At 41.0% G+C, this 14818-nt stretch overlaps 1 protein-coding gene across 3 annotated transcripts in view; it reads left to right on the forward strand.

Annotated features, from left to right (window-relative positions):
- LOC146856190 (coagulation factor XI-like) overlaps positions 1-14818 on the forward strand; it is a 211615-nt gene that overhangs the window by 140484 nt on the left and 56313 nt on the right. For all 3 annotated transcript variants that reach the window (XM_085654241.1, XM_085654243.1, XM_085654242.1), the window contains 2 exons: positions 281-449; positions 6964-7067. In XM_085654241.1, the coding sequence (XP_085510367.1) occupies positions 281-449; positions 6964-7067 (273 nt within the window). The remainder of the gene's footprint in view (positions 1-280; positions 450-6963; positions 7068-14818) is intronic.

Here is a 14818-nt window from a genome sequence, read left to right on the forward strand (position 1 = left end):
TGGGGCTGGCTGCAGCATGGACAGATTTGTTTCTGATTGTGGTTTCCTGCCTCCTCAACTAGCACTCACTGGAGTCAGTCAAGGGTCCTTTTTAGTGAGTCGAAATCTCAAGCCTGACGCTACAGGTCTGTGGGGTAAGGGCATGTCATGCTGTCCACTTCCAACCAATTGCCACTTACAGAAGCAGCAGAGTGGAAGGTTGACAGTTATATTGGTGAAATGGAAGGTAGTGTTTGATTAAAATGCATTCTTCTCTTCTTCTCCTTCTCTCTCTATTTAGGTGGTGCCACATGTACTGAATATCTCATTCCCAATGTTGATTTTCCTGGCAACGACTTTGACCAGGTTCTGGCTCCTGATGCTGAGTACTGCCAGCTTATCTGCAGCAACCATCCTCGCTGCCAGTACTTCACATTTCTCACAGCAGACTGGACTGCTGACAACAGAAAGTAAAACATGATCTATTTAGCTATCTATCTGCCTGTGCATTATTTTTGAGGTTTGCCTGAGCTTGATGTTTGTCCCCATATATATTATTTGTGGGATTTGTTTGGTGATGGAAAATGTACCAAAGCAATCAAAATGCAAAAGTATGTTACCTACTCTTTTAAGAACATACTTGAACTAATTTTGCTTGTAGTCAATCAAAAGTCTCCTCTAGATTCAAGGCCTTTCTCTCTATCTCTTTCTCTCTCTATCTCTCTCACACACTCACTCACACTCTCACTGCCCCTGTGTCTACTTCATTTCACCTCTGGGAGCTGGAGAAAGTCACACAAGTGCATGCAGTGGCCATGGCTATGGCCTTCAAAAGCCAACCTGCTAAGCCTCCAGCTCCCTTTAGGATACTCAATGGGATACATGGTCGATCTGGCTCTGTCTGGAACCCAAGCTGAGCTCTTTTGTGGGTAGCACAGGCTGCGGCTGCAAATAGACTCTTTAGACTTGCAAGAATGTTTCTTTACAAATTCACCAGATATACAAGACAGCTTCTCAGACACTCCACCAGGAACACAGATGTTAACTTAGCTTGTCTATAACACAATGTTGATTCTCAACTGTCACCGATAGAACTACTCCCAGTGGAGTAATGTGTTATCACACTCAGAATGACATGGATCAGAGACAACCTGCATGAACTTGTAGAAACACTGAAGCTATGCAAGGGAAGATGGTGCACGCCTTGTAGTTGAATTGTTGAAGCATCAACTTCAGATATGCATTAACAAACTGTATTGTTAAAATTCTTATTTCTCTCCATTCCTGCAGCTGTGAACTGCCCATGTAGGCCATATTCATACAACCTGGTCCTGTGCACACATACAAAATAAAATGCATAGATGTGACGTTATACACAAATGATACGTTCAGAGTGCTTCGGTAACACTGGAAATTCTTTATTCTTTAAGAGAAACGCAACCAGCCGACACGTGTTTCGTCAGGGAAAAGTAATCCCACGACTCTTCAGGGCTGGGAATGATACAAACAAATTGTATAAGCATATAGCACGGGGTGACTGTTGGTGATGAGCGTTTATCATCTCTATTGTCAAAAGAGGGTCACCCCAACATTCATGGAAACCCAACATTAATAGAAACCCAAACAAACAACCCTGATGCAGGTGTGCAAGGTTGACAATACATCATAATGTGGTATCCTGGATACATTCATCTAGTGACTATACAAGTTAGACAGAGTATAACCGCTGGGTGAGAAAGATATCAGGACATCATGGCAAGTGAAACACGAATGAGAAGTGGTGTAATACAAGTGAAACAGTGAAGACAAAATGGAAGAATCAGTGACATATACTGTAAAACGCTGACGTCGAGTGAAGATGGAGAAAGGCAGAACAAGGTGAAAAAAAGGGGGAGTAAAAAGAGCGAAAAGAAAAGGAGAGCAAAAAAGTGGGGGGCAAGGAATCGAGGAAATGTGTAAAAACTAAAATCAAGGTACCTGTGTATAGTTGCTTGAGCGAAATGTATTCTAGAGAGAATTTTTAAAAAAACACACACGAAAAGTTCTGAAGTAAGTAACTAGAAAAGACCTGCAAGAAGGCCCCAAGTACAAAATAATGAAAAGAGGCTAAACAATGTTCTTACCCCAAGACCGGTGATAATTCCAACCCGGCTGGGTACAGGGTAGCAATGGAAGCATAATGGGGCAGCAAAGCGAATCTAAGATGGAAAGTGAAAGAGGGGGGGTATCTATCAATAAGTCGCCTGAGACAGGTATATACGACAAAAGGTAAAAACTCACAAAGATAGTGAACACAACGCCAAAGCTCACCTAAAATAGAGGTTCCTAAGTAATTATGCCGCAAGTAAGACGAGAAGTGGTTCACAAGTAGTACCTAAAAAGAGTGTAAGAAACGCAGTGTGAAGACCAAGGTGCTAAAAGAACATCCAATAAATACACAGATCCAACGCATAGAGTGTAAAGAAGTGTGTCACTTACTAAAATTACATATAAATGGATTCCAACCGAAATGCGGTAAAAATTAGATTCAGAGCATTGATGACAAGTAGGACGAACACGGGTGTGTGTTCCCCAAAATTATCTATGGGAGGAAACAAAACAAAAGGGACCCCTGTCAGGGAAAGTAGCCAAAGTAAAACGTCCCGGTATAGGACCGTAATGTAAGTTCAAGAGGCTGGGGGAAGTGCTAGGAAAGTATGGCATAATGGTACTTACTATGGATAAGAAACGATGGCGTGTCCTGGCGGCAAAAATCCAATTGCGTGTGTGACTGAATGTCAGAAAACCCGGAAGTGATTAAGTAGTCACTGGACCGGCAACGACTAGAGCGCGTATCCAAAAGGGATACGAAAAATGGAAGAAGGAAGAAAGCAAGTAGCTTCCTGTATGACAGAGTCATCTATAAGGAATAGAAAGAGTATTGCCAAAAGGAGTGGATTGGGAGTAAGAATCACTTGGAAGGGCAAAAGTAATAAAACCAAGGTGACATTTGAAACAAAACCGCGGCAGGAAAACAGGAATAAAAACGGAAGGAAAGTAAACTGAGGAAAAGGGTGGAAACAACCAGAAGAAATGACACGTGATGTGCAGTAAAGAAGTAGTAGAGTGACAGAGTATTATTGAAATGATGAGGGCCATATACAAAAAAATAGTGCAAAGTCGGCAATTTCTTTCGCAGAGTTTGGTAACAACACATTGGTATAGAACCAGTAAACAATACCAACCTTAAGCTAATAGAGGACAGTTATTGAGATAAGAAGAGCAAAACAATCATTAAATAGCATTGATGCCTAAACCAAGTTTTATGAAAGCTAAAAATAGGTTGCATATACTTAAGATCATAATGTTGTGAATCCAATCTTATGCACCCAAAACTGGGTATATGTAAGACGCCAAAAATAATATCATACATAAGAAGTAATGTGGTGAAGAATATCATCAATATGATGTTGACAGTCATTTTATCAAATTGAAAATTAAACACATTATTAATTATGTAAATAAAAAAATGTATACTGTCAGTAAAAAGAAATAAAAATAAAGAATTAATGTCCCATGTACAATCATCTAATACTGTTAAACAAACAAGCACAAAGAGGACAAGCGTCTGTATAAAGTAGGTATCTAACACAACCTTATCCTAGGAAATATTGCATCTCAGAATCAAAATTAGGTCCATGTTCCACTGTCTGGAGACACATGATCCAAGTAGCCTCAGTCCTTCTTAGTCGTAGTTCCCTGTTGCCACCACGTGGACTGGGATCAAAAGTTTCTATTCCAAAAAATTGGAAGACTTTGCGTGAAGCCTGTGTAGGGCACGTGGCTGCATGGATAGCTACCGGATATCTCACATCCTGTTGGTGTAGTGCCCTAACATGTTCACCAATTCTGTCTTTCAGTGCCCTAATAGTGCTGCCAATGTATTGTTTACCACAAGTACACTCAATGATGTAGATAACAAATCTGGTGGTACAATTAATGTTGGATCTGATAGGTGCGGTTGTTGTAGCCATGGAAAATTTTAGTTTTGTGTTTGGCCCATTTACAAATACCACAGCAACCACATTTGTGGAAGCCAGTGGTGTGTGGGGTTAACCATGATTGTGTGCTGGCAGATTTTGGTACAGTGGGACTCAATCTGGTGCGTAGTGTATTACCCCGTCTGAAAGTAATTTGGGGGCGGTTAGTTATAATACTCGTTAGGGAAGTGTTACTCTGTAAGATACCCCAATGTTTATTGAGACTTCTCCTAAGGATATGGCTAAGATCATTAAAGTCTGAAATCATGCAAACCTTCTGGTTCTCATTGGGTATTTTGTTCTTGGGTAATAAGGTATCGTCTCGTTTCACTTGAGAGATTCTATTTTCAGATCGTTTGAGAGTCCGTGATGAGTAACTCCTCCTTTCGAACCTCTGTTTCATGTCTCTGATGCAATTTTTAAATTCAGCTTCCTCACTGCAATTTCTCCTGGCCCTTATAAACTCACCATAGGAGATTGCATTGATTTGGTGTGTAGGATGGTGACTGTCTGCATGCAATATGGAGTTGCAAGCAGTACTCTTGCGAAAAAGTCAACTATTACGTTTTTCATCTTTTATATACAATTCTAAGTCCAAAAAAGTCATGTTAGTGCGACTATGTTCCATGGTGAATTGCATACCAAAGTTATTTGTATTAAGGTAAGCACTAAACAGTTCCAATTCTGCTTGGGTACCTGACCAAAATAAAAGACAATCATCAATGTAGCGACCCCAAAAAATAATAGTCTATCCATGGTGCACCACTGGTGCCCCAGATACAATCGTTCTCTAGACAACCCATGAAAAGATTAGCAAATGAGGGTGAAAATGTAGACCCCATTGCCATGCCTCTGATCTGTTTATACCATTTGTTGTCAAAGATAAAGAAGTTATTATACAAAATGAGGTGCATCATGGTAGTCAGCATTTCATTGTGTAGCCAATGTGTTTCCGGTCTTTTATTGAGTAGTCTCGTTACTGCTTGAAGACCTAGTTCGGGTTGGATACTGGTATACAGAGAAACCACATCCAAGGTGACTAGAATCATATGAGGTTGCCATTGTACATCTGAGAGTATGCTGAGAATGTGTTTAGTGTCCTGAATGTATGAGGCTAAATTCCAAACCGAAGGACCCAAAAGAAGGTCCACGTATTCAGCAAGTTTCTCTGTGGGGCCACCAATCCCTGATACAATGGGTCTGCCAGGGGGAAAAGGATGATGTTTGTGGATCTTAGGTAACGTGTATAGACAGGGGAAAGTGGGTCTGAATACCTTCATGTAAGTGAACTCATCATCATCAAGAAGGCCCTGGGTATGCCACTCTGAGAGATGTTTATTGATCAGAATAGACAAGGGCCCCATCGGGTTGTGAGTCATAAGTTCATAGCATGTGTTGTCGTTGAGTTGGGACATGATCTCATTGTTGTAATCAGTACGGTTCATGATCACAACGTTACCCCCCTTGTCTGCTTCTCTGATAAGGATGTCATGATCGCTAGCCAGTGTTCTAAGTGCCAGTCGTTCACCCAGATTGAGGTTATCTTGATATTTGAATCTTGTTCAAGTTCTTTTGGATTCATAGATGTTTAAATCTTCCAACACACGTTTGTGAAAAGTATCAATGACATTGCCACTTGGGAGGGTAGGAATCCATTTCGATTTGTTCTTAAGACCACTAGATATAGTGGTGTCGGTGTCTATATTGAGTTCTTCCAATAATTGTGCCATAGTGTAGGGTGATTCTTCTATGTCAGTTATGGAAAGTAAAAGTTTAGTAGCCTGTATGTCTTGAATGGTTGGAACACCAAACACATCACCACAGGGAATGCTTGAAACTTTTTTATTCTCAACAGAGTTATATGCAAATAATTTTTTTAACTTGAGACTTCTAATAAATTTGAAAAGGTCTACCTTTAGTTTGCAGATGTCACCTGATTCACGTGGATTGAAACTTAAACCTTTGCTCAATAAAGAAATCATGTCATGAGTAAGATCTTTAGAGGAGAGGTTAACCACTTATACATTCATTCTTGTCTCTTCTACTTGTTCCGCTCGTTGCCGGACGGTAATTTCTTTTTGTATTCCTCTTTGTCTGCCTCTCTTGCCTCTGCGGGTTTTGTGTCTTGTGCTACACGTGTGCCCTGGGTAGGCCATATTCATAATGGGTTTGAAGGCAAGCTGCTGCACGCCTTGCAGTTGAATTGTTGAAGCATCAACTTCAGATATGCATTAACAAACTGAATTGTTAAAATTCTTATTTCTCTCCATTCCTGCGGCTGTGAACTGCCCATGTAGGCCATATTCATAATGGGTTTGAAGGCAAGCGGCTAAGCGTCCAATATTTGCTTGTGCAGTGGCCATGGGCTTGCAGTCTATTCTGGGTCTTTTATGGGGCCATCAGTGCATGGGCCATAATTAGCATGTTAAAAACATGATCACTCTGGCAACTACAAAAGAACAGGTACATAAGAGCTACTTTTGCTGTCCTTGGTGACTGAAACATTCCCAATGACTGAAGTAGGAGCAAAAGAAGACTTTGGACCACAAGACAGTCACTGCTAGGTTTTCAGACTTCAAAAGGTGCTGAAAACCTGACCTCTCAAACTCTATACTACACTGAAAGGTGAGAGAGGAGCTGGGATCGGAGACAGACACACCTCAGAGGAAGAGAAAGCAACAGGAGGATCCAGTCAGAGCAGTCACAATTTACTGTAGGAGTAGAGTGGAGGTTTTATACTCAAGAACATCCAGAGGAGGCTTTGTCAATGTCTACTTCCCTTTTAAATGCTCTGCAGGTTCTTCTGCGGGTTGTCTACATTCATCAAAGGAGCAGCAACTGAGTCTTTTCAGATGATTTTGCTTGTTAAACTGTGAAAAACCGCACATGATGGCTGTAGAACATGATAGGGCAGATTTAAATATTTAAATTCTGATTGATTGATTAATAATCTGTTTTTCATTAGGTTCTTTTGCTATCTGAAGAGCTCTGCCACAATGATGCCTTCGATCACTCAACTAAACAAAGCCATTTCAGGCTTCTCGCTAAGAAGCTTCGGGATTAAAAGAAGTAAGTTCAACATTTTCCTGCATGGCTTGTAAATGTATACTTGTAGGGTGGGTTCTAAAACAGGTTTAACATTTGGGTAAATCTTTAATTATCATTGAGCGCTTGGGTGTCTGTGGGTAAGTCCCCTGGGTTTGAAACATCAAATTGTATGGCAAAACAATCTGCCAGGTTAATTTATGATAAATCCTAGTTTCTCAGTGCAAGGTTTATTTGTGTGCAAACCCACCTCAAGGATAATACTTTAAATCAGGAGCTACAGTTTTAGGAGAACTGTTTTGATAAAAATATGTTTATTATGTGCAGTGTTGATAGTCTGCCAATCTTTCTTTCAGCACCTTTGTGCATTTCTAGCTAAGAATTTTGTTTGAGCCAATGCATTGCATGCTTTGTTCCATACAAATGGATGCACCTCAAATGTATAATGATTCTGTGCAAACCCTTAAAAATATTCAAGAGCGTAATTTATGTATTACCAAATAAATGATAAAATGTTGTGCCCCGGTAACCTAAAAAAATTCCAATAAGTCAGTTATCATTTTAAGCTTTTGCTTGATACAAAGTAGACTCTCACTTTCTGGTTATCACTACATTCTCTGAACTCCAGAAATGAAAGGTAGTTTAAGGAACCTAAAATGGGAAAGTCCTTGGGTCAAGATGGGCTGCAAGAGAATTTGTTTGAAAAAAGTGAAACACTAATATTCCCAAGTAAAAGTGACCTTTTTCTCTCATTGCCAGGGACCAAAAAGCCACATTTGATTCTTTGCTGAAGCTATAGATTCATTGTTTCTAAATTAATAGGGAACACAAATTAACTTTAAACTTCCAGACAACTGTGTCGGTTAGTTTGGAGTCGAAATTGCTTGCAAAGTGTCCAGTTTTGGGACTTGTTCAAGGCATTCCATGGCTTCATTATTTGTTACCAGACTGTATTTTAGCAACATCATCCCTTTTTGAATGTAATGAAGGCCTTTCATTATACAGAGTAGTATTCAATGCCTAAACCATTGAACATTGCTACTCAAACAAATGATGGACGGAATGTTGAATAAATCATACATTGACCACCAATTAAGAGATCTGGGTTAAATCCATAGTTCTTTTGCTAATCATGCCACTCCAGTTTAGACCCAGCCATGCGCAAATCAGTCTTGACCCTGTTCCCCATGGAAACAGTCCAGCCCAAACTGTCAAGCCAGGTATTTCCTGGACCGGAAACAAGCATCCTGGGACCAGTATCGGGGTATTACCCCCCATCAGCCAGGCTAGCTTGAATCCAGTTGCACAGTGAGTAAGGGACCCACGTCTGGGCATACCCATCCACTTAGGGTGCAAAGTACTATGCAAACAAATGATGGACAGAATGCTGAATAAATCATACATTCATCCCCAGTCAAGAGATCTGAGTTAAATCCATAATTCTTTTGTGGGAAGGGTATTTCCAGACATGGGTCCAGTGCTCGCTACGCCACCAGATTCAAGCTAGCCTGGTTGATGAGGGGACCCCGAAACCGGTCCCAGGATGCTTTTTTCTGGTCCAGGAAAGACCTGGCCTTGCAGTTCAGGCTGGACTGTTCCCATGAGGAACAGGATCAACACTGATTTTTATATGGCTGGGTCTAAACTGGGATGATGTGGCGTGCAAACAAACATTAGATTTTACGCAGATCTGTGACTGGGGGTGAATGTTTGATTAATTCAGCATTCCGTCCATCATCTGTTATTTAAACATTGAACATGGCATGGTCAAAACTATGTATCACACACAATGAACACATATGAATCATTAACATTATGCACATTTTCACCTCCACCCAAAAAAAGAAAAGAACATACATTGTCAATTTTATGATTGAGTTTGAGGATGGCGACCTATATAGAAACAAATTAGAGGCAGTAGGAACTTATAGGAATAGAGAATAACAGCAAAATTTGTGAGGTTTGGAATTTAAAGCAAATAGAGATCAATAGCAAATTTAGTCAATTGTGTGTTACTTATCCAGTATATATATATATAATCTCCTTCCTGCCTGACCCTAAGAACACCATTTGGAAATGTATACTTTGCTCTTGGAGTGTGTACCAAAAATATGGTAAAACCAAGGGCTGATAATGTGTAGGACTAAACAAAATACAAATGTCACTATTAAAATAAGATAAAACATTGGAGTCATGGCATTTTGTGTTCTTTGAGTTGCAGACAATTGCTTTCCTGTTGAAATGGATGCCTCCACTTCGTGGGTGATGGATACATTTAGTATGGGTTATTATATTAAGATCTTGCTCTTGCTTGGATAAAGCATATAACTGGAAAATCTTTGGTTTTGCAGTGGTTACTGCATCCCCTCAGTGCCCTGTCCTGTCTTCCACTGACCCAAGTGATCATTTTGTTATATCATGGACATCTTAAGAATTTTGTGATATATGGGCAAATACATATTTGGGGGGGCCTGATTTGAAACAGATTTGCTCATTGAAGCCCTCTTAGGCCAGTTCACATGTAGGGCTATCATAAGAATAATTAAGGCCCTAGGCAAAAACATATTTTGGGGGCCCCTATTAAGACAATTTATATTTAATAAGGGCTGCAATTTTCAAATCTCCAAGATGCAGTTTTCTATTTCAATTCCCTTTTAAGCGAGAAGGTCTCCAATCTGAAAAAGTCATGAACTTACAAGAACTGAAACAAAGGTTTATCAAACCTAGGAACGTTACTTAAGCATCTGTGAAATTAAAACCAAGAAATCTAATGCAGTGTTTTTCAAATGTCATTTGTTTTACGAATTTGTAGTAACGTTTCTTAAATAACAAAATATTCTATACCTTTTTATTGTGTCTCTTGCTGGATTCAGCACAGGTGTCACAGATTTTAAATTTAGGAACCTGGGCTTTGTTCACATACAACAAATCATACACATCCTAATTTGTAACAGAAACACAATGTCTCCACTGACATAGGTCTTTATACAGACTCATGCTTCACACAGGAAGGCTATCCCCAAAGTTATATATATTTTCAGCACCCAGGTAGCAAGTGGCAATCTTTCGGGTTTTACAGATTGTACAATCTCAGAGGCCGTACAACAATTCTGTTGCACATATTATATGGGGTTGTATGTGATTTCATAGAAAAACTATTTCATGGAATACCATAACTGAGAAATCATTTCACCTAAACTTTTTAATTTACATTTTCCGACTGAATGGAATTGATAATTTTATAGAAACCAATACATAGAATGTCTTTTTGTTTGAAATCTGCTTTTGGATACTTACTTTTTATGGTATAAATAAATACAATGGTTGCCAATCTTTCTTTCAGAATCTGTTTTGTCTGAGATATTATTCTCAGTCCATCAATTCAGGAGACAATATTTCTTACTTTGTCAAACAATTACTTTGCATGCTTTTTATTCGTTGATCCCTCATCAGCCCTAGACGCCATTCATCACTTACCCCACTGAACCCTTAAATACCATATATTTCTGCCCTCCAAAAATCCCTCACCACACATAAACTACACCCATTCATGAACCATAACTAATCCTGATAGATGAGAATCTCTCCCTGAGGGAGCAGGCAAGCTCCACCTACGGTGCCTGCTTTAGGATCATGCTCAGGAAGGCATTCCATTGGGTGCTGCTGCAAACCAAGAAAACCCTTACTCAGACACTTTTTGTAAGATGCCTAGACTATGGCAACACCCTCCTGGCTGTGGCGAATAAGACACTTCTGTCCAAGCAACAGGTGGTACAGATCACGGCTGCCCTCCTGGTCTGTAAACTTCCTCCTTGCACCCCTTCCGAGCCTACTTTGAAATCCGTTGAAAAACGTTCTTTGTTTAATATCCTTTGCTTGGTTCACAAAACTCTATTAGGCAAGTTTCCTCTCTACTTTCAAAAGAAACTGAAGCCATACCTGCTCACTCGTAACTTTAGGTCCAGAGGGTAACTCTTGCTATGCCGACACCCTATGCCTAAGACTAGATATGGTGGGAAACATTTCTCCTATTTTGTCCCTACCACTTTTCAGTCCTGCTCTGACTTTTTCAGTTTAAAAAAACTGCTCAAGACTTGGCTTTTTTAACTCCCTCTTCTAACCCCATCTTCTTTTTCATGCACCAACGTTTTGGGAGCATTCGTTCTAAGCTCCACAAACTTCATCAACATAACATAAGAGCGCTTTTTACCCCTAAACTTCACCATCCCAGAAACCTGAAATCCCTTACTACACCTAAACTACACCCATCCCCGGCCCCTCAACTACACCTATCCCTGATCCCTAAAAGTCCTTACTGCCCCTTCACTCCACCCATCCTGGAACAGTAACACCCCTCAATACCCCTAAACTACACCCATTCCTGAACCTTAAAAACCCCTTTCTACGCCTAAACCCCATACATCCCTGGCCACTTAAAACCCCTCACCACACTGAAAGATCACCCATCCATGGCCCCTAAAAACCCCTCACATTCCTAAACTCTACTTATCCCTGAACCCTAAAACCCCTTTATACATCTCTACTCTGCCCATCCCAGAAACCTTAAAACCCTTCACCATACTAAACTATGCCCAATCTTGAATGCTAAAAGAACTTCACCACTCCTATCATTTACCCATCACTGAACTCATAAACCCCTCAACACCCCTACAATTCACCCATCGCTTAACCCTAAAAACACCTCACACTCCTAAACTCCACTCATCACTGAACCCTAAAAACCCCTCTGCTCTCCCAAACTTAACTCCTCTGTGAACCCAAAAAAAAGCCCCTTTCTGTGCCTGAACTTCATTCATTCTTAACCCCTAAAAAATCCCTCATCACCCTTGAAGATTATCCATCCCAGAAACAAAAAAACGCTCTCTTGTCCTAAACTCAACCCAATTTAAATGTAATTTTGAATTTTCCTTAAAATGTTCACTTTAATTTTAGATTTATTTGCAGCTCCTTAAAATTATCTTTCCTTAAAATTGTTTTTCCACAATTTAGTTTTCTCCAACATGGTATCTCCGTTTCCGTTTTTCCATTAATTCACATACATGAATTATACTGACCTTATCCATGCTAGCTCAGGCCGCAGTTATATCTCTTAGACTACAACAATCACATTAGTTTGGACTTCTGACGGCATTTCTCAAATTACACATGTCTCAAACACTCAGACCTTTAACATCAGGGCTGCTCTCAGGTTAGGGAGCTCATACTTGCTAAACCATCTGAAAGCAAAATCATCACTCAGGTTACACAGAACGTACAGGCTTATATAACACAGAGTTATACCTTATGTTAAATAAATGCGACAGACTCAGACTTCAGGCACCTAACTTATCCCAGAGGATACATAAATGTTACTAGCTGATGTCTCACCCAGACGTACATCATGCTACACAAACTTACAGGTTCAGTCTTTGTATAACAAAGGTATACCTGAGGGATACTGGATACTAACCTTTTCTGAAGGAGACAAATTAAGGCAGCAGCTTTGTAACATTTCTTCACAAATTGCACAGGATGAGTGGAAGGAATAGCAGAGCAAAAATCACTTGCCAAGAAAGGAGTAGTGCAGACATCACTCACGAAACATAACAGTCAATAACAGTAAGAGCTTCCCTCAAACACAGAGGAGACCACAACAGCGGAAGCTTCTCTCAGATGCATAGGTGGTGAATCATAGTAAGAATCAAGTTTGTTAGGTCTTCTCACAGGAATAACAGAACAATTTGGTCAGCAGCACTGCAAGCGTTCCTCACCCAGGGAAGATGTGCCAAATGTTCAAGCATCCTCACATGTAACAGGCAGCAGCAAATGGAAACTTCACTCACACAGAAACGGGATACATCATGGACTGGAGCACTACAAGCTATAGTCACAAACAGAGATAGTTATGTACATAGACAAAGCAAACACAAGGAGATGATGGACCGAGCGCTGAAACTTTTCAGACACTCACCCCCAGTCACAGATCTGGGTTGAATAAATCATTGTTCTTTAGCTCACTTCAATACCCCAGTTCGGACACAGCTATATGGATTTCAGTCTTGACCCTGTGCCTCATGGAAACAGTCCAGCCCAAACTGCCAAGCCATGTCTTCCCTGAACCGGAAACAAGCATCCTGGAACCGGTTTCGGGCTAACAGCCCTCCTCAGCCAGGCTAGCTTAAATCCAGTGGCTAAGTGAGCAAGACGCCGACGTCTGGGCATACCCTGCCAACTTAGGGCGAACAAAGCAAACACAAGGAGATGATGGACGGAGCGCTGAACCTTTTCAGACACTCACCCCCAGTCGCAGATCTGGGTTGAATCCATCATTGTTCTTTAGCTCACTGCGACACCTCAGTTCAGACACAGCTATATGCAAATCAGTCTTGACCCTGTGCCTCATGGAAACAGTCCAGCCCGAACTGCCCCGCAATGTCTTCCCTGGACCGGAAACAAGCATGCTGGGACCGGTTTTGGGCTAACAGCCCTCCTCAGCCAGGCTAGCTTGAATCCAGTGGCAAAGTGAGCAAGGAACCCACATCTGGGCATACCCTGCCAACTTAGGGAAAACAAAGCAAACATAAGGAGATGATGGACGGAGCGCTGAAGCTTTTCAGACACTCACCTCCAGTCACAGATCTGGGTTGAATCCATCACCGTTCTTTAGCTCACTTCACCACCCCAGTTCAGACACAGCTATATGCAAATCAGTCTTGACCCTGTGCCTCATGGAAACAGTCCAGCCCGAACTGCCAAGTCATGTCTTCCCTGGACCGGAAACAAGCATCCTGTGACCGTTTTTGGGCTAACAGCCCTCCTCAGCCAGGCTAGCTTCAATCCAGTGGCAAAGTGAGCAAGGAACCCACATCTGGGCTTACCCTGCCAACCTAGGGTGACCAAGGCAAACACAATGAGATGATGGACGGAGCGCTGGAACTTTTCAGACACTCACCCCCAGTCACCGATCTGGGTTGAATCCATCTTCGTTCTTTAGCTCTGCCCATCATCTCCTTGTGTTTGCTATGTACATAGACAGACATCATGCAAGCTTACTTCACAAAAAGTGACAAAGTCTGTGCAAATAGAGCAGAACCACTATGTATCATGTTTGCAAGTGAGACAAGCATTTACAATGCAATAGGTCTATCAATTGCTTGATTTTGGAAAAGCGATACCTATTGCAGAGAGTGGTGTCTGTTAAGCGGGCGATGCGTTCACTATTAAAGTTAAAAAAGATAAGAGACAGAGCGCGGTGTCCCTGATGCGGGCACCGCGCTCAGTATGAAAGGTAAAAAAAAATGAAACGGAGCACTGTGTCCCTGAAGCCGGCGCCAAGCTCAGTATTAAAGTTAAAAAAAATAATGAAACAGAGTGCTGAGTCCCTAAAGTGGGCGCCACGCTCAGCATGCAAATACAACAACAAAAAAACAGCCACCATTGTCCTCATTAGTGTCAATAAACAAAATAGTGCTCACCCACTAGATAAAACAGACCGTGAAACAGCCAAGTAAAACGTCCAGTCCTTATGGGTGGTAACAAATGGAAACAAGGCAGAACCAAGGAGGGACTAACAAGCCTCATAATGAATCGGAAGCCAGCCTTTACGAAAGACAATGACACAAGCCCCAAAAAAATATGGGCAGAGAGTGTCGGGGCTTACACTGCATACTCTATTACAGCAAAGAGACTGAATGTGTTTTTCTTTCCTTGTTGGAATATATTATTGAAAGATTTACCCTAAGCAACTTTCTTAATGTTTAAATGTGCTGAAGAAT

The sequence above is a fragment of the Triturus cristatus genome, chromosome 4_1, assembly GCF_964204655.1.
Source record: "Triturus cristatus chromosome 4_1, aTriCri1.1, whole genome shotgun sequence".
In the NCBI taxonomy this organism is placed as follows: Eukaryota; Metazoa; Chordata; class Amphibia; order Caudata; family Salamandridae; genus Triturus; species Triturus cristatus.